The 20,483-nt window shown below is 44.2% G+C and overlaps 2 protein-coding genes across 8 annotated transcripts in view; both read left to right on the forward strand.

Annotated features, from left to right (window-relative positions):
- The window catches only part of lpp (LIM domain containing preferred translocation partner in lipoma), a 565,002-nt gene that overhangs the window by 43,001 nt on the left and 501,518 nt on the right, over positions 1 to 20,483 (forward strand). The window contains exon 1 of one of the 4 annotated variants that reach the window (XM_059991251.1): positions 17,149 to 17,307. The exons of the other annotated variants lie outside the window; for them this stretch is intronic. Coding sequence (XP_059847234.1) covers positions 17,298 to 17,307 — 10 coding nt within the window. The 5' untranslated portion in view covers positions 17,149 to 17,297. Of the gene's footprint in view, positions 1 to 17,148; positions 17,308 to 20,483 lie in introns of those variants that run through there. 4 annotated transcript variants of the gene reach the window in all.
- On the forward strand, positions 11,514 to 20,246 carry LOC132406093 (uncharacterized). 4 transcript variants are annotated; one of them, XM_059991315.1, is made up of 2 exons: positions 11,514 to 12,515; positions 12,624 to 20,246. In XM_059991315.1, exons 1-2 carry the CDS (start codon positions 11,514 to 11,516, stop codon positions 12,819 to 12,821), a joined length of 1,200 nt encoding a protein of 399 aa, XP_059847298.1. In that variant the 3' UTR covers positions 12,822 to 20,246. The 4 variants fall into 4 exon arrangements, with proteins under 4 accessions (XP_059847298.1, XP_059847307.1, XP_059847315.1 ...); XM_059991324.1 differs by having other exon boundaries at positions 11,514 to 12,495; positions 12,604 to 20,246; XM_059991332.1 differs by having other exon boundaries at positions 11,514 to 12,171; positions 12,388 to 20,246.

Below are 20,483 nucleotides of genomic sequence, written 5' to 3' on the forward strand. Positions count from 1 at the left end.
TTTACTCCGGGTGCTCTGTTGTCCTGGGCTATGCAACTTGTTGGGACAGAGGGGCCTGTTCCGCATTGTGTTTATAAATATGTACATACATATGTAAGAATAAAAGAATCTGAGATTTGTTAGGTTGCGGGTGGAGAGTGTTTTCTTTGCCAGTGCGGTAGTAATCAGAAGTTTTAATGTATAAAGTGGAATCTTTGTCGGTATGGATGAATTAGGTTGGGGGACTCAGAATGCATATGGCATGCTTGCCTTTATCAATCACAGCATTGAATTCAAAAGTGAGGAAGCTATGTAGCAATTTTATAAAACTCTAGTTCGGCTGCATCTGGAATATTGCTTGTGCATCATATAGACAGCTGTGACTCAATATCCATGGTTGACCCTCAATCATAGTTTAGCCTAAAAAGATAGACAGACAATATCTGCTTCCCAGGTTTGAAACGCTTATGGTGAGAAGAGGTAATTTCAAAGGAGATGTGAGGGGCAAGTTTTTTACACAGAGAGTGGGGTGGTGATAGAATCAGATACCTCAGAGACTTTTAAAAGATGTTTAGATAGGCACATGAATGTGAGGAAAATGGACATCATGTAGGCAGAAGAGATCAGTTTGGTTGGCTATTTGATTACTAATTTAATCGGTTTGGCACAACATTATGGGCTGAAGGAACTGTTCTATGTTCTATGTCTGGAACTATCGACATAAAAGGACATTGAATCAGGTTTTACGGGAACTTTTAGTGGGCAGTTGTTCATAAATGTGAAGACTGATTAGTGTGGATATGGTGAAAACATTGCAGTGTGGGTTTTAATTGGAGCAATATTTGAGACAAGCAGTACACATGGAGCTGCTGAACGGCCCTGGGTCTGTGCCCAATGATTCTGTGAAAGTTCCACTGAATCTGTGCTTCCTCTGTCTTTCTACGAGCACATTCCACATGACAGCGTCTCGCCTTTTCGATTACCACTTATGGGAACATTCCACATTCCAGGAACTCTTTCTGAGAAACTTCCTTCCAATCTTGTTCTCTGTTATTCGATCATTCCTGACTTCAAAATTTCCATTTTTGTCCCTTAATGGGAACTTAGTGATTACCTTTCTTGCCAGTATTTGATGATCTCATTTTTGTTTGCATTTTTAAGAATTGTTTAATTCGGTATGCTTGATAGAATCGGTGGCAGTGGGCCAGGGAGGGCCACCAGGAAGTGATACAGTGATCCTCCATCACTTAATGTAAATATGTAAACAAACTGTTTACTTTTGACAGTGGTAGAAATCAGAAAAATTTTAAACAAAGTTCTAAGTAAATTTATTATCAAAGTACATATATGTCACCAGAAACAACCTTGAAAGTTACTTTCTTGTGGTCATTCACAGTAAATACAAAGAAACAACAAAAAAGCAATAAATATGAAGAACATGAGATGAAGAGTCCTTGAAAGTGAGTCCATAGGTTGTGGGAACAGTTCTGTCATCTGGTGAGCGAAGTTATCCCCTATGGTTCAAAGGCTTATGGTTGAGGGGTAGTAACTGTTCCTGAACCTGGTGGTGAGGGTCTTGAGATTCCTATACCTTCTTCCTGATGGCAGCAGCTAGAAGAGAGCCTGGATGGTATGTCCCTGATGATGGATGTAACAGCGCTCCATGTTGTTGTTCTCAGTGGTAGGAGGGCTTTACCCATAAGAGATAGGATCAGAATTTACTCCATTCAGCCCATCATGTCCATTCCACCACTTCATCATTGCTGATCCCGGATCCCATTCAACCCCATGCACCTGCCCCTCTCACCATATCCCTTGATGCCCTGACCAATCAGAAATCTATCACCTTCTGCTTTAAATATATGCACGGACTTGGCCTCAACCACGGTCTTTGGCAGAACATTCCACAGATTCACGAATCTTTGGCTAAAAAAATTCATCCTTACTACTATTCTGAAAAATCGTCCCTCAATTTTGAGGTGTGTCCTCTAGTTCTGGATACCTTCACCAGAGGAAACATCCTCTCCACATCTTCCTTATCTCGTCCTTTCAACATTTGGTAGATTTCAATAAGATTCATCCCCATTCTTCTAAATTCCAATGATTACAGGCCCAAAGCTGTCTTCTTTCCCAGAATTATCCTCATGAATCTCCTCTGGACTCTCTCCAAAGACAATGCATTCTTTCTGAGATAAGAGGCCCAAAATAGTTTACAATACTTCAAATGCAGCCTGACAGCATTTTCTCCTTGTTTTCTATTCTACTCCCCTTGAAGTAAATGCCAATATTGCATTTGCCTTCTTTATCACAGACTCAACCTGTGAATTAACCTTCTGGGAGTCTTGCACGAGGAGTCCTAAGATTCTTTGCACCTGTGATGTTTGAACCTTCTCCCCATTTAGATAATAGTCCGCACTATTGTTCCTTTTACCAAAATGCATCATCATACATTTCCCAGCACTGTATTACATCTGCCACTTTTTTGCCCGTTCTTTCAATTTGTCTAAGCTCTGTTGCAAACACATTGCTTCCTCAACACTACCTACCACTATCTTTGTATCATCTGCAAACTTTGCCACAAAGCCATCAATTCTAAATCTTTGACAAACAATATGGAAAGTAGCAGTCCCAATACTGACCCTGAGGAACACCATTTGTTACTGGCAGTCAACCAGAGAAGACCTTCTTTATTCCCACTCACTGCCTCCTGCCTGTCAGCTAATCCTCTATCCATGCCAGTATCCTTCCTGTAACACCATAGGATTTTATCTTGTTAAGCAGCCTCATGTGAGGCACCTGCCTTCTGAAAATCTAAGTAAATGACATCCACTGCCTCTCCTTTGTCTGCCCTGCTTGTTACTTCTTTGAAGAATTCCAACAGATTTGTCAGGCAAGATTTCCCTTTACAGAAATCATCCTGACTTTAACTTATTTTATCATTATTCTCCAAGTACCCTGAAACCTTGTCCTTAATAGTGGACTCCAGCACTTTCTCAACCACTGAGATTACTCTAACTGGCCTATAATTTCCTTTCTTTTGTCCTTCTCCCTTCTGAAAGAATGGAGTGATATTTGCAACTTTCCAGTCCTCCAGTGCCATGCCATTATCAAGTGATTCTTGAAAATTCATGACCAATGCATCTGTTATCTCTTCTCTCAGGACATGGGATGTAGTCCATCTGGTCCATGTGACTTATACACCTTAAGACCTTTGAGTTTGCCTAGCATTTTTTCCTTTGTAATAGCTATTCCTCACTTCTGCTCCCTGACAGTCATGGACCTCTGGCATACAGCTGGTGTCTTCCAAAGTAAAGACTGAAGCAAAGTACTTAATAAGTTTATCTGCCATTTCTTTGTCCCCCATTACTACTTCACCAGCATCATTTTTCAGTGGTCCAATATCAACTCACACCTCCCTTTTACTTTTTATATAACTGAAAAAACTTTTAGTATCCTGCTTTATATTATTGGCTAGTTTGCCTTCATATTTCAGCTTTTCCCTTCTTATAGCTCTTTTAGTTGCCCTTTGTTGGATTTTAAAAGCTTCCCAATCATCCAACTTCCCACTCACTTTTGCTACCTTATATGCCCTTTCCTTGGTTTTATGCAGTCCTTAACTTCCCTTGTCAGCCATGGTTGTCTAGCCCTGCCATTTGAAAACTCCTTCCTCTGTGGGACATATCTATCCTGCGCCTTGTGAACTATTCCCAGAAACTTCAGACACCTCTGTTCTGCTGTCATCCCACCGGTATCTCCTCCAATCCACCTGGGAAAACTCCTCTCTCATTGCCTCTGTAATTCCCTTTATTCTCCTAGTAGGCTTGAACACAAACTGCTCTAAAAAGCCATCTCATAGGCATTCAACAAATTCTCTCTCTTGTAATCCGTCACCAACCTGATTTTCCCAATCCCCGTGCATATTGAAGTCCCCCAGTACAATTGTGTCATTACCCTTATTACATGCTCCACACAGCTCCCTTTGCAATCTCAACCCACATTTTGGCTACTATTTGGAGCCAAAATATGATTCCCATATTGATACCCATGATGGATTGAGCTGTATCCAAGTACCTTTTGTAGGCTTTTCCATTCAAGGGCATTGGTGTTTCCATTCCATGGAGTGATGCAACCACACACCTATAGAAGTTTGTTTAAGTTTAAGATCACGTGCCAAACTCCTGATGAAGTAGAGATGCTGCTGTGCTTACTTTGTAAAGCACTATTGTGCTGGGCCCAGGACAGACTTTCTGAAGTAATAACACCGAGGAATTTAAAATTACTGACCCTCTCCACTTCTGATTCCCTGATGAGGACTGGCTCATGGAACTCCGGCTTCCTCCTCCTGAGGTCAATATTCAGCCCCTGGGTCTTGCTGACATTGAGTGAGAGGTTTTTGTTGTAGCACCGCTCAGCCAGATTTCCAATCTCCCTCCCGTCCCTCTGCTGTACAGTTCTATATTTTGTACTTCAAAGTCAAAGTGGCTTTTATTAACGAAGTATCTTTAAATTATACAACCTTGAAGTTCGTGATTTATTTGCTTACAGGTGGCCACAAAACAAGAAACCTGAAAGAACACAATTTAAAAAAAAGACCAACACTCAATTTGCAGAGAGAAAAAAACAAATCAGGTCAAATCACTGAAGCAATAAAGCAAGCATCAGAATGAAATTGAGTCCATAAACCCGAAGCCGGGAGCGGCTGAGTCTGTCACACAGAGGCAGATTGCTGCCAAGCTTGCAGATGCTATGCCCAGAGCAGCCTCATCGTCGGTGGGAAAGCCAATATTTAATGAACACCTAATGTTACATTTGCAAAGATTGTGTTGAGGCACCTTCCTAAAGTTCTGTAGTTTTTCTGGTGCTGGCATTTCAGTAAGGGGTTTCTTGGATTTAAACCCAGTGATGATGCAGAAATGATGATCTGTTCAGGATATTCCTGCTCCAGAGTGTTTCTTTCTGTGAGAAATTTTGGTGGATGGTGGGCAGAGAGCACGTGCTGTGTACATCTTGAGCACTTGTCCCTGGAGTGGCTTTAGATGCAGTGCAGAACAGGCCCTTCTGGTGTTTCCAGCTCTGCCATCCAGCAACCCACCAATTTAAATACCAATCCCCAGACTAAATACACCACTGTGCAACTGTGTGTTGGACTTCCAAATGAACAGACCTCAAAGTCAGGATGCACAACCACTCCATCCTCTCAATCTTCCTCAATATGGGTGCCCCCCAGAGCTGTGTTCTGAGCCTTCGCTGTACACTTTGCTCACGCGTGACTGAACGGCCAATCACCCAATCAATCACATTGTCAGGTTCACCGATGACAATGGTGGGGCTTGTCACCAACAATGATGAGAAAGCCTGCAGAGAAGAGGCTGTCAAGTTTTAGGCAAGTAATCTCTTCCTCAATGTCAACAAGACAAAGGACATATGAGCAGTTTCAAACTCCTAGGATTGCACATTCTACACAATCTCTCATGGTCCCAGAACACAGTCTACACAAACGGGAAAGCTCACTAATGCTGAGAGGCTGGATTATGCACGTCTATACCCATGTCATTCTATCGATGCACAGTAGAGAACATCCTAACAAGCTGTCTCACTGCGGGGTTTGGAGACTGCACTGTGGTGGGCAGGGAGGCTCTGCAAGGGGTAGTCGGAACTGCTTAACGCATCATTGGCACCAGCCTACCCACCATCAAGGACACATGTACAGAAAGGTGCTGAAAAAGGGCCAGTAACATCATGAAGGATCCCACCCACCCTGCTCATGGACTGTTTGTCCCACTCCCAACAGGGAGGGGGCTGCGTAAAAACAGTTACTTTGCCCAAGTAGTGAGGCTGATTAACACCTTCACACATGAATTCCATGTCTACCTTATTATTTCCCATAAGTCACCTTATGTACAGCCAGCGTCACTTTATGGACATACAGTCAATCTTATGTATATATATTTATTGTATTTTTATTATTGTGTTCTTTATCTTTTGTGGGTTTTTTTTGCACTGCATCAGATACAGAGTAACAATTATTTTGTTCTCTTATACTTGTGTACTTCTCTTGAATCTCAACATTAGCCTATTCACAGGAGAATTTGCAATGGCCAATTAACCTGCTAACCGGTACATCTTTGGACTGCGGGAGGAAACTGGATCATTCAGAGGAACCTCACGCACACATGGGAAGGAGCGTATAAATTTGCTTACAGAGGACCCTGGAATTGAACTCTGACCTCCGACACACTGAGCTATAATAGCATTGTGCTAACTGCTATTTTACCGTGGATTAACTGGGTAGAAATGCTGCCAACTTCTGACCCAGAGCTTGCATTTCTTCAGTGGTGTTTTTGCCTTTTCCTGCAGTCCCTTGAGCTACTTTGCTAGAAAGAATGGGATTTGAGAATGTTTCCTTAAGATAACCTAAAATTACTTTTGAGTGACTTTTAGCTTGTTTGCATATACAGATAGATGTCTGTCTAATTTGTTTAGATTCCAGCTGGTATTTTGGTAAACACGAGAGATTATCTCTTAATCTTCACATGTAGATCAGCAAGAGCAACATTTTAGGAATAGCTTCTTCCCCTCCGCCATTGGATTTCTGAATGGTCCATGAACAATACTTCACTTTTGCTCTCTTTTTCTGTATTAATTTATTTTCTATATTTCTTATTGAGTCTCATAGTAATTTTTAATGGTGGTTTTCCGTCGTATCTGATGATGACAGAAACCTGTGCAGGAGAGTTTTTAAAATGGAAAAACCATTGCAGTGGGGCAGTTTCAACCTTGGAAGTCAGGGTCCAGTGGTACAAGCAGTTGTCACAACTGGGGTCTTCCTTGGTTGCAGTGCTTGACCATTACTTCTCCTGTGCCTCGCCATGCCCTTTGCTTTCACAAAGCGTTACAGAATGACCTTCCTGATCGTTGGATCTCATCTGCCCAGTCCCCTATCTCACCGGAGAATCAGACCTACTGACTAGCCTCGCCTGGTTTAGCCTGCCTGTTGAAGCAGTGTACCGGGGTGTGGCCACCCACAAGCAAACAGCTTCTTGGAGCCAGATGTACTTGCTGGAGTTCAGAAAAACGAGGAGAGATCGCACTGAAACCTATCGAACATTGAAAGGCACAGATAGAGTGGGTGTGGAGAGGATGTTTCCTGTAGTGGGGAGTCTGGGACCAGAGGACACAGATAGAGTGGATGTGGAGAGGATGTTTCCAGTAGTGGGGGAGTCTAGGACCAGAGGACACAGAGAGTGGGTGTGGAGAGGATGTTTCCTATAGTGGGGGAGTTGACCAGAGGACACAGATAGAGTGGATGTGGAGAGGATGTTTCCTATAGTGAGGGGAGTCTAGGACCAGAGGGCACAGATAGAGTGGATGTGGAGAGGATGTTTCCTATAGTGGGGGAGTCTAGGACCAGAGGACACAGATAGAGTGGATGTGGAGAGGATGTTTCCTGTAGTGGGGGAGTCTAGGACCAGAGGACACAGATAGAGTGGATGTGGAGAGGATGTTTCCTATAGTGGTGGAGTGTAGGACCGGAGGACACAGATAGAGTGGATGTGGAGAGGATGTTTCCTATAGAGGGGGAGTCTAGGACCAGAGGACACAGATAGAGTGGATGTGGAGAGGATGTTTCCTATAGTGGGGGAGTCTAGGACCAGAGGACACAGATAGAGTGGATTTGGAGAGGATGTTTCCTGTAGTGGGGGAGTCTAGGACCAGAGGACACAGATAGAGTGGATGTGGAGAGGATGTTTCCTATAGTGAGGAGTCTAGGACCAGAGGACACAGATAGAGTGGATGTGGAGAGGATGTTTCCTATAGTGAGGAGTCTAGGACCAGAGGACACAGATAGAGTGGATGTGGAGAGGATGTTCCCTATAGTGAGGAGTCTAGGAACAGAGGACACAGATAGAGTGGATGTGGAGAGGATGTTTCCTATAGTGAGGAGTCTAGGACCAGAGGACACAGATAGAGTGGATGTGGAGAGGATGTTCCCTATAGTGAGGAGTCTAGGAACAGAGGACACAGATAGAGTGGATGTGGAGAGGATGTTTCCTATAGTGAGGAGTCTAGGACCAGAGGACACAGATAGAGTGGATGTGGAGAGGATGTTCCCTATAGTGGGGAGTCTAGGACCAGAGGGCACAGATAGAGTGGATGTGGAGAGGATGTTTCCTATAGTGGGGGAGTCTAGGACCAGAGGACACAGATAGAGTGGGTGTGGAGAGGATGTTTCCTGTAGTGGGGAGTCTAGGACCAGAGGGCACAGATAGAGTGGGTGTGGAGAGGATGTTTCCTATAGTGGGGGAGTCTAGGACCAGAGGACACAGAGAGAGTGGATGTGGAGAGGATGTTTCCTATAGTGGGGGAGTCTAGGACCAGAGGACACAGCCTCAGAGTAGAAGGATGTCCATTTAGAACAGAGATAAGTGGAATTTCTTTAACTAGAATGTGGTGACTCTTTGGAATTCATTACCACTGACATCTGTGGAGGCCAAGACATTGAGTGCATTTAGAGGTTGATAGGTTCTTGATTAGTCAGGGTGTCAAAGGTTACAGGGAGAAGTTTGGAAAATGGGTTTGAGAGGGGTAATAAATCAGACATAATGGAATGGTGGAGCAGACTTGATGGGCTGAATGGCCTCATTCTGCTCCTATGTCTGATGAATTATGGTCTAAATGTTGCTGTGTTCTGCGAGGTGTTGAGCTACCCTGAGGTTGTTGTTTTTGACATGAGCATGTCAGTGAATGTTTGGAATGCTTGACCTCAGTATGTGGGGAATAATTTTCTATCTGTCAGAGATACCCTCGGCTTGTGACTGCTTAAGGAGATTGCCTGAAATCAACAGCAATACTGTTCTCTCTGCCCTTATGGGTGGGTGTCAGGAACAGAATCAGAATTAGGCCTCATATGACTGGTGTATGTTGTGAAATATTCCTTTTTCTTCAGCCCTTTACCTTTTCCACCCACCATCTCCCAGCTTCTTACTTTATCCCCCCTCCGCACCCACCTGGCTTCACCTATCACCTTCTAGCTTGTCCTCCTTACCCTCTCTGCACCTTCTTATTCTGGTGTCCCCCTTCCTTTTCAGTTCTGAAGAAGGATCTTGGCCCGAAACATCAACTGTTTATTTATTTCCATAGTTGCTGCCTGACCTGCTGAGTTCCTCCAGCAATTTGTGTGTGTTGCTCTGGATTTCCAGCATCTGCAGATGCTCATTGCAATATATAATAAAAAAAACTATGAAGTACCATAAACAATAAAAGATAGTGAGGTAGTATTCATGGGTTTATTATCCATCCAGAAAATTGATGGCGGAGGGGAAGAAGCTGTTCCTGAAACACTGAGTGTGTGTCATGAGTCTCCTATATCTGCTCCTTGATGATAGAAATGAGTAGAGGGCATGTCCTGGGTGATAGGGGTCCTTGATGATGGATGACACCCTTTTGAGACAATGCCTATTGAAGATGTCTTCGACGCTAGGGAGGCTAGTGCCTATGAAAGAGCTGGCTGAGTTTTACTACTTTCCACAGCTTTTTCTTATACTGTGCCATGGTCCCTGAGGGAATTCGAGAAGAAAGCCACACTGGAGATATTGGGAACTCACTGCTTCTCCTAAAGAAATTGTTGACCTTTTTTCTGGAAGTTCTCACATTATCAGCAGCTTCTAGGAACGGTTCAAAGCTCGAAGTACATATACGTTATCAAATACAACACTGAGATTCATTTTCTTGCAGGCATTCACAGTAAATGGTGAATCTATGGAATTTGTTGCCACGGGCAGCTGTGGAGGCCAAGTCATTGGGTGTATTCAAGGCAGAGATTGATAGGATTCTGAGTAGTCAGGGCATCAAAGGTTATGGTGAGAAGGTGGGGGAATGGGACTAAAGGGGAGATTGGATCAGCTCATGATGAAATGACGGAGCAGACTCAATGGGCCGAATGGCCAACTTCTGCTTCACTGTCTTATGGTCTAAATACAGAGAAACACCCCTCGGATAGGTGGGACTAGGTGAGAGTAAGTGTTCGGCACGGCCTAGAAGGGCTGAGATGACCTGTTTCCGTGCTGTAATTGTTATATGGTTATAACACCATTAAATCATTGAAAAAACACACACAAGATGAACAAACAACCCATGTGCAAAAGACATGCTGAACAAATAATGCTGAGAAAATAATAATAAATTAATAAGAAATAAATATCAAGAATAGGAGATGAAGAATCCTTGAAAGTGTGTCAATGGATTGTGGGAGCAGTTCAGTGATGGGGCAAATGAAGTGAGTGAAATTATCCCCTTTGGTTCCAGAGCTAAATGATTGAGGGGTAATAACTGTTCCTGAACCTGCTGGTGTGGGACCTGGTGGCTGAGGGATAATAACTGTTCCTAAACCTGGTGGTGTGGGTCCTGAGCCTCCTGTACCTTTTCCTAATGGCAGCAGTGAGAAGAGAGAATGTCCTGGATGCTGTGCTCAATGATGGGGAGGGCTTTACCCATAAAGGCTGAGGGAACAAGGCTGTGAGAGAGGGAGAGAGAGAGAGAGAGAGAGAGCGCACCAGATACATTGCTCTACTCTTTGAGACGTCAAGGAGAAGGCTATTCAGCCCATCAAACAGTTGATGGCTTGGTGAAAAGGCTCTTCCCTGAGCCTCACTCCCTTGTTCTCTTCACTTACCTCAGGGCTGTACATCTGTGAAATTCCCATTGAATCAACTTCTACTGCTTTTCAGATGGTATCTTCACTTCAGCTCAAGTTCAAGTTTATTGTCATTGGACAAATGAAGCAAAACAACCTTCCTCTGGACTATGGTGCACCCATAAAACATATCACACAAGCAGAGAAAACAAAATATTACCTTAAATAAGTTAATAAAATGTCATTCAAAATGCATGTAGTGCACAGCACAAGTAAACAGTAAATGGCTCACTGTCCTTGTGATGAGACCTCTGTGGTGGCAGGGTATTCATTAGTCTCACAGTCATAGAGAGAAGCTGTTACCCAGTCTGACAGTCCTAGTCTGGATGTTCGTATACCTCTTTCCTGATGGTGTAGGGTCAAAGAGATTGAGGATGGTGGTAGGGATCCTCAATAATGCCTTGGGCCCTTCGTGTACAATGCTCCTGATAAATGTCACAAATAGGGGAGAGGAAGACCCCAGTGATCCACTGTGGTTTTTACTATCCTCTGTAGTGTCCGATGCCGTGCAGATTCTATACCATACAACGCAGCCAGACAGAACAGTCCAAATGGTGCTCCTGTAGAAAGTTGTTAGAATGGGGGTGGGGAGCCTTCCTTGCACAACTATTTTCTCAGAAAGTGTAGGTGCCACTGTGGCTTCTTGACTAATGAGGAGGTGTTTCTCACTCTTGGTCCTTAACACTTTCAGTTATTTTGGTAGAATAGTAGTTGTTGTTATTCGTCCTTCGGAGTCGAAGACGACCACGACTTCTGTCAGGTGGAGGGTTTGTGACTGTGGGTCTGGAGGTGACTGGTGAGGCCAATCCGGGCTCTGAAAGCTCGCCCACATGAGGGACACATGAGGGTAGGTGCTGCAGTGGAAGTGGAGGTAGCTTGCCCACATGAGGGACACATGAGGGTAGGTGCTGCAATGGAAGTGGAGGTAGCTTGCCCACATGTGGGATACATGAGGGTAGGTGCTGCAGTGGAAGTGGAGGTAGCTTGCCCACAAAAGGGACACATGAGGGTAGGTGCTGCAATGGAAGTGGAGGTAGCTTGCCCACATGAGGGACACATGAGGGTAGGTGCTGCAATGGAAGTGGAGGTAGCTTGCCCACATGAGGGACACATGAGGGTAGGTGCTGCAATGGAAGTGGAGGTAGCTTGCCCACATGTGGGATACATGAGGGTAGGTGCTGCAGTGGAAGTGGAGGTAGCTTGCCCACATGTGGGATACATGAGGGTAGGTGCTGCAGTGGAAGTGGAGGTAGCTTGCCCACATGTGGGGCACATGAGGGTAGGTGCTGCAATGGAAGAGGAGGTAGCTTGCCCACATGAGGGACACATGAGGGTAGGTGCTGCAGTGGAAGTGGAGGTAGCTTGCCCACATGAGGGACACATGAGGGTAGGTGCTGCAATGGAAGTGGAGGTAGCTTGCCCACATGAGGGACACATGAGGGTAGGTGCTGCAGTGGAAGTGGAGGTAGCTTGCCCACATGAGGGACACATGAGGGTAGGTGCTGCAATGGAAGTGGAGGTAGCTTGCCCACATGTGGGATACATGAGGGTAGATGCTGCAGTGGAAGTGGAGGTAGCTTGCCCACATGTGGGATACATGAGTGTAGGTGCTGCAATGGAAGTGGAGGTAGCTTGCCCACATGTGGGATACATGAGGGTAGATGCTGCAGTGGAAGTGGAGGTAGCTTGCCCACATGTGGGATACAGGAGGGTAGGTGCTGCAATGGAAGTGGAGGTAGCTTGCCCACATGTGGGATACATGAGGGTAGGTGCTGCAATGGAAGTGGAGGTAGCTTGCCCACATGTGGGATACATGAGGGTAGGTGCTGCAGTGGAAGTGGAGGTAGCTTGCCCACATGTGGGGCACATGAGGGTAGGTGCTGCAATGGAAGAGGAGGTAGCTTGCCCACATGTGGAATACATGAGGGTAGATGCTGCAGTGGAAGTGGAGGTAGCTTGCCCACATGTGGGATACATGAGGGTAGGTGCTGCAATGGAAGTGGAGGTAGCTTGCCCACATGTGGGATACATGAGGGTAGGTGCTGCAATGGAAGTGGAGGTAGCTTGCCCACATGAGGGACACATGAGGGTAGGTGCTGCAGTGGAAGTGGAGGTAGCTCGAGCCTTGCGCGCGGCGCGTTTCCTCTGAGCCTGTGCGGTGCGCCTGATTTCTGCAGAATAGTAGTTGACAGTGCTGGTGATCCCACTGCTGTCTGTAAGGAGTTTGTATATTCTCTGTGAGTTTCCTTCAGGTGCTCCAGTTTCCTGCTACATTACAAAGATAAACAGGTTAGGCTTAGTAAGTTGTTGGCATGCTATATTGGCTCTGGAAGCGTGGCAACACTTGTGGGCTGTCCAGTCTGATCCTTGGTTGTGTTGTTCTTCAATGCATTTCACTGTTTCAATGTTCATGTGACAAATAAAGCTAATCTTTTTATCTGCCAAAATGGTCTCACGTCCTCTCTGTACCCTCCTAATTTCTTTCTTTTATTCCCCAAGGGATTCTGTTGATCCCAACTGCCTATAGTTGACTTTTGCCTTCTACTTTCATGACCAGAGCTTCAGTATCTCTTGTCATCCTCTAGTCCTGACAGCCTGAACTCTCCCCATTTCACCTTCCACTTGCCAATGTCCCTTAATTCATAAACAGCCTCTCACAACAACCTTTGCAAGGTCCCGTTTAACATCATCACAATTTGACTTGCTCCACTTTATCATAAACTTAATAGAACACTTTTTGTACCGACAAGGTAGTTCAAAGTGCTTTGCAATATGATAAAGTGAACATGAAAATAAAAGGCAGAAAGTCATTAGTTAAAAACAAGGTGAAATAAATAGGTTTTGAGCTGGTGTTTAAAAGTGTCATCTGAGTCTGTGGTTGAATGATTCACAGTTCAAAGTAAGTTTCTTAACAAAGTATATATATATATATATATATATATGTCACCATATACAATCCTGAGATTCATTTTCTTGCAGGCATACACAATAAGCCCAATAACTATAATAGAATGAATGAAAATCCACACCAACAGGGTGGATAACCAGTGTACAAAAGTCTGTAGTTATGGAATCATTTCAGAGTTGTGGAAGGTGAAGTATTCCACACTGGTTCAAGAACTTGATGGTTGAGGGGTAATAACTGTTCCAGAACCTGGTGATGTGGGTCCTGAGGTTCTTGTACCTCCTACCCAATGGTAGTAGTAAGAAATGAGCATGGCTTCAATGGTGGGGGCCCTTGATGATGGATCCTGCTTTCTTGTGGCAGCGCTGTCTGTAAATGTGGTCAGTGATGATGAGGCCTTTGTCTTTCCACATCTACAGAAACCTTTGTGTTTGAAAGTGATCACTTCATCCTTCGTCCTTATTTCTCAGCTGTGCTCACATAACTTCACTGCATGATCTCTCAAGAATATCAAGTCCAAGTTCAAGTTCAGTTTCTTGTCATTCAACCATATACATTTACAGTGGTGCTAGAATGTTTGTGAACGCTGTAGAATTTTCTCTATTTCTGCATAAGTATGACCTAAAATGTGATCAGATCTTTAAGTACTAAAACTAGATAAAGAGAACCCAATTAAATAAATAACACAGGAACATTATACTTGTTCATTTATTTACTTGTTCAATGTTAGACGTATTTGTTGGAAAAAGTACGTGAACCTCTGAGATAATGGCTTCTACAAAGGCTATTTAGAGTCATGTGTTTAAATAAATGAGATGAGATTAGAGGTGTGGGTTGTAGAGATGCCCTGCCCTATAAAAAAGACACACAAAGTCAGGTTACTGACATAGTCTGCTCTTCTCAAGAAAGATCTGTTTATGGGCACCTTGCTTCAATGAAAACAACTTTCAGAGGATCTTAGAAGAATTGTAGAGGTGCATGAAGATGGAAAAGGCTACAAAAGCAAATCCAAAGACCTGAGTGTTCATCAGCCCACAGTAAGAGAAATTATCTACAAATGGAGGAAACTCGGTACTGTTGCTACTCTCCCTAGGAGTGGGCATCCTGTTAAGATCACACTAGGAGCACAATGTGCAATGCTGAGTGAGGTGAAAAAGAACCCGAGGGTAACAGCAAAAGACCTGCAAAAATCAAGAACTTGCTAAAGTCTCTGTTCATGCCTCCACTATAAGAAAAACACCAAACAAGAATAGTGTTCATGGAAGGACACCACAGAGGAAACCACTGCTCTCCAAGAAAAGACATTGCTACATGTATTGAGTTTGCAAAAGTCTGCCTCAATGTTCTGCAGTGCTTCTGAGACTATGTTCTGTGGGCATTTGGCTAAAAAGCCACCTCCAGCATCTGAGAAGAAATGATTTCTCACCAAGGTGGGATTGCACAATTTTCTTGATGGATTTTTCAAGAGTTTCTATCTAAAAAAAAAATCAAGATCATTTCCAGTGCACTTATTCTGGATACGATGCAACACAAAAATCACAATAAGATGAAGAACACAGTACTATAAACGTACCAGGTAGCTTATATTCATAGATTGATTGTATGTCCATAAGGTGATGCTATGCACAGGACTGTCTGTACATAAGGAAGTTATAAAATAATGGTGTTTGGGAGTGTGGAAGGTGGGTTAGTGGGTGGAGGTGTTGATCAGCCTTACTGCTTGGGGAAAGTAACTTTTTGAGTCTGGTGGTCCTGGTGTGGATGTAACGTAGAGTGGGACAGGGTGGGAGAGATCTTTCATAATGTTACTGGCCCTTTACCGGTATCATTCTGTAAAAATGCCCTTGATAGCAGGTAGGCTGGTGCTGGTGATGCGTTGAGAAGGGCTTCCAGCAGCTTTTGCAAAGTCAGGATGACCCAAATATTTCACAGCTGATTAAATACTTGTGGTGCAGTCAAAAATGCAATGTACAGAGCATAGCAGGCAATTTGAGCTTGAAGTTTCCCTTAACTCTGTTTGAATAATCTGAACTGCTGATCTTGGTTAGCAGGTAAATATGACTCAGAAGAAACTCCCTCTGTGTGTTTTTTATACCTCTCTCTTTCTCCAGCTCCCCTCTACCATCCCCTTTTCTGCCTCACTTTATTGTGTCCCTTCTCTTGGACTGTGTAATGGAACATAGCACAATGCCCACGAAGAGGTGCTGACCTTTTAACCTACACTAACTTTACTTTTCAACTGACCCCTCCCGTTTTTTGTCATTCATGTGCCTTTCTAAGAATTTCTTAAATGTCCCTAATGTGTCCGACAAGCTGGAGGAACTCAGCAGGTCGGGCAGCATCCATGGAAACGAGCAGTTAACGTTTTGGGCCGAGACCCTTCGTCAGGACAGAGTTGTCATTCATCATAGAGCTGAGTTCGGGTCTTGGCTCGAGAGGTTGACTGCTTGGTTCTACGGATGCTGCCGGACCTGCTGAGTTCCACCAGCTTGTTGTACGTGTTGCTTTGCATCTGCAGTGTACTTTGTGTGTCCCTAATGTGTCTGCCTCTCATCTGAAGACAGGAGCAGAATTAGGCCGTTGGGCCCATCAAGTCTGTTCCACCATTCCATCATGGCTGATTTATTATCCCTCTCAACCCCATTCTCCTGCCTTCACCCTGTAACCTCTGATTCCCTGACTAATCGAGAACCTATCAACCTCTGCTTTAAATAAACCCAATGACTTGGCCTCTACAACTGTCTGTGGCAATGAAGTCCAGAAATTCACCACTGCCTGGCTAAAGAAGTTCATCCTCATCTCTATTCTAAATGGGTGTCCCTCTATTCTGAGGTTGTGTCCTCTGATCCTGGTCTATACTTTCTATGTCCACTCTATCTTGTCTCTTCAATATTTGATAAGGTTCAATGAGGTACCCATCATTCTTCTAAACTTCAGCGAGTATGGGCCCAGAGCCTTGGAATATGCCTTGTATGTTAACTTTTCTATTACCAGAATCATTCTTGTGAACCTAACACCATCCCGTCAGAGTATTTCATGCACCCACCACTCTATGCACAGAATTTACCTCTGACCTTCCTCCAATCACCAGAATTATGCCCCCTCATATTAGCCATTTCCACCCTGGGAAAAAGTCTCTGATTATCCATTCGATCTCTGCCTCTTATCAACTTGTACACTTCCATCAAGTCACCTCTCATCCTCCACTCTGAGCTCATTCAACCTCTCATCATAAGACATGCTCTCTAATCAACTTAGCACCCTTGTAAATCTGTTCTGCACCCTCTGTAAAGTTTTCACATCTTTCCTTTTATGAGGCAACCAGATCTGGACATAATATTCTGAGAGTAGTCTAACCTGGGTTTTATAGAGCTGCAACATTACCTCATGGCTTTTGAACTCAGTTCCCTGAATAATGACAGCCAACACACATTCTTAATGTTTCCTTAACTACTCTATCAACTTGTGTAGTAACTTCAAGGGATATTTGGACATGAACCCCAAGATCCCTCTGTTCCTCCACACTGCAAAGAATCCTGCAATTAATCCTGTATTTTACTTTCAAATTTGACCTTCCAAAGTGAATCACTTTACATTTATCCAGGTTGAAGAATGCATCCCTGTATGGTACGGAAACTGCACTGGTGGACAGGAAGACTCTACAGCAAGTAGTCAAAATGGCTCAATGTATCATCAGCTTACCCACCATCAAGGACTTATATGCAGAAAGGTACCAGAAAAAGGCCAATAACATCATGAAGGATTCCACCCACCCTGTTTATGGACTGTTTGTTCCACCCAATCCACGCTAGGATCACCAGACTGAAAAACAGTTACTTTACCCAAGCAGTAAGACTGAGCAACACCTCCACCTGCTAACTCCACCAACTACTTTATTATTTTCCATCAGTCACCTTGTGTACAGTCTAGCATCACTTTATGGACATATATGTAATCTATTTTATGTATTTATACTTACTGTGTTTTTTTATTATTGCGTGCTTTATCTTACTGAGTTTTTTGTGCTGGATCGGATCCAGAGTAACAATTATTTTGTTTCCCTTTACACTTGTGTACAGGAAATGACATTAACCAATCTCGAATCTTGATCAATGTGTCCCTCCTCGGTCCAGCGGCTGGTGCAGCATTTCCTCTATACCCATAATGCACTGGAGCATCCTCCGGCAATTCACACTGCGTATCTGTGGGTAATAGTGGCTCCGCTGCCTATCAGCTTTGTAATGTCACAAGCCCATTATGTTACAACAATTGAAAGGGTTATTTATGACCTTGATTAAGGGAAATGTGAATGTTCTTCTGTTAATGCCACAGTCCTATCAGTAAATTACATTGAGGAAGATGGCAACAGCCGCAGTTAAAGACTGATTTTAGCATCACCAAATTCTGGTTTGAGTACTGCTCCCTGTTGCTCTCTGTGGATGTGGAATATTGAGTTCATCTTTCTCACTCTGATCTCTGACTTACACCTGGTGCTGCTCTTTATTGATTTTTCACTCCAGTTGTTTGCAAGTTGTTAACTCTGTCCAGACCCAATCAAAATCAGAGTCAAGCTTAGTATTACTGACACATGTTGTGAAATGTGTTGTTTTGTGGTAACAGTACATTGCAATGCATAATAAAAAACTATAGATTACACAAAACAAAAATATGTATAAAACTAAATAAGTAGTACGCAAAGAGAACAAAACATAAGAAATAGTGAGTTAGTGTTCATGGGTTCATTGTTCATTTAGAATCTGCTGGTGGAGGAGTTCCTAAGTCATTGAGTGTGTGCTCCTGCACCTCCTTGATGGTAGCAATGAAAAGAGGCCATGTCCTGGGGGATGGGGATCCTTTATGATAGATGCCACCTTTTTGAGGCATTGCCTTTTAAAGATGTCCTCGATGTTGGAGAGGCAAGTGCTCTTGATGGACCTTTTTCTGGACAATGTCAGTTAGGATTATAGATAGATACTTTATTGATCCCAAAGGAAATTGCAGTGTCACAGTAGCATTACAAGTGCACAGATATAAATATTAGAAGAGAAGTAGAAAGAATAGAAAATAAGTCACGACAAACAGTCAAATGGGGGGGGGGGGGGGTGGTGAAGTGGGGTCATCACTTCCCCAGCTATAGATTGACTCATTATAGTGTCTGATGGCTGAGGGTAAGAATGGCCTCGTATTGCGCTCTTTGGAGCAGCGCAATTGTCTTAGTCTATTACTGAAAGTGCTCCTCTGTTTGGCCAAGGCGGCAGGCAGCGGGTGAGAAACACTGTCCAGAATTGCCAGGATTTTCCGTAGGGTCTTTTCTTCTAGCACTCCAGTGTGTCCAGTTTGACTCCTATAACAGAGCAGCCTTTCTAATCATGTTAATGAGAGACCTGCATACTCCAAAGGACCTCAGTCTCCTCAGGAGGTAGAGGCCACTCTGGTCTTTCTTGTACATAGCCTCTGTGTTGATGCTCCACTCATCTGTCACCCAGTTACTTGTCAGTCCTCACCATTAACAGTAACAGGGAACAGTACAGGCTTAGTCTTTCTGAAGTCCATCACCATCTCCTTTGTCTTACTAATGTTGAGCTGCAGATGATTCAGCTTGCACCATTTGGCCAAGTCCTCCACCAGGGCCTGTATTCATCCTCCCGTCCTCCCTTTATAAACCCAACAATTGCTGATTCATCAAAGAATTTCTTCGGATGACATGACTCCGTGTTATATCTAAAATCTGAGGTATACAGGATAAACAGGAAGGGAGCCAATACAGTCCCCTCTGGGGCCCCAGTGCTGTTTATAGCCATGCCTGACACACAACTCTGAAGCCACAAAAGCTGTGGTCTGCCAGTCAGGTAGTCCATTATCCAGGATACAATGGAAGTGCCAATCTTAATTGAACAGAGCTTTTCCTCCACAATGACGGCTATATGGTATTGAAGGCACTTGAGAAATCAAAAAACACGATCCTCACAGTGCTGCCCTGCTAATTCAGCAGGTAGATGGCAGCATCATCGACTCCAGTGTGCTCCCGGTAGGCAAACTGCAGGGAATTGAGGGCTAATCTGACCAGGGGTTGGAGGTGAGCCAGGACCAGCCCCTCTAAGGTCTTCATGATGTGTGAGGTCAGGGCTCTGAATGGTAGTCATTAACAAGAGAAAATCTGCAGATGCTAGAAATCCAAGCAACACACACAAAATGCTGGAGGAACTCAGCAGGCCAGGCGGCATCTATGGAAAGCAGTACAGTCAACTTTTCGGGCCGAGACCCTTCAGACCAGACATGATGTTTTCCACACAGTCGAGACCCTTTCCAGGCTGAGACTCAGGTTGAGAATGTGCCGGAGAACTGCTCAGCACACTCCTTCAGGACCTCGGGGCTCACACCGTCCAGTCCCAATGCTTTGCCAGGTCTGAGTTTCCCCAGAGCCCTTCACCTGCTCAGTAGTGAAGGCGAGTCCATCGTGACTGGCGAGTTTGTGGTAAGTCAGGGCTGGGAAAGTGAAGATCAGAATGATAGCAATTGATATGTGGAGGTGGGTATGGTAAGTACAGGGCAAAGAAGGAACGTGGATAGTGGTGGTCTGTGTTCTTCATCCATGTGTTGAACTGGAGCAGGGAGGAAGGAAGAGGGGAGGCATTGGGTCCCTCAGCTAGACTGGTGTGCTGATGGTGCTGTGAACAAAAGAGCATTTGTCAAACCTATTGAAGAATTGTTTTAAGCCTGTTCACGGCTGCATTCTGGGGCCCTACAGTGAGGCTGATTGAAGCCAGTGATGTTCTACACCTCCTGTGTGCTACTCTGCCCAAGCACATCCCGTGTGCTACTCTTCTCCAGCTCTCTCCTGTGTTCCTGTTTAGCCACCTTGATCTTCTCCTTTAGCTCTTTCTGCACATGTTTCAATTCCTGCCT

Source organism: Hypanus sabinus, chromosome 2 (assembly GCF_030144855.1).
Source record: "Hypanus sabinus isolate sHypSab1 chromosome 2, sHypSab1.hap1, whole genome shotgun sequence".
Taxonomy (NCBI): domain Eukaryota; kingdom Metazoa; phylum Chordata; class Chondrichthyes; order Myliobatiformes; family Dasyatidae; genus Hypanus; species Hypanus sabinus.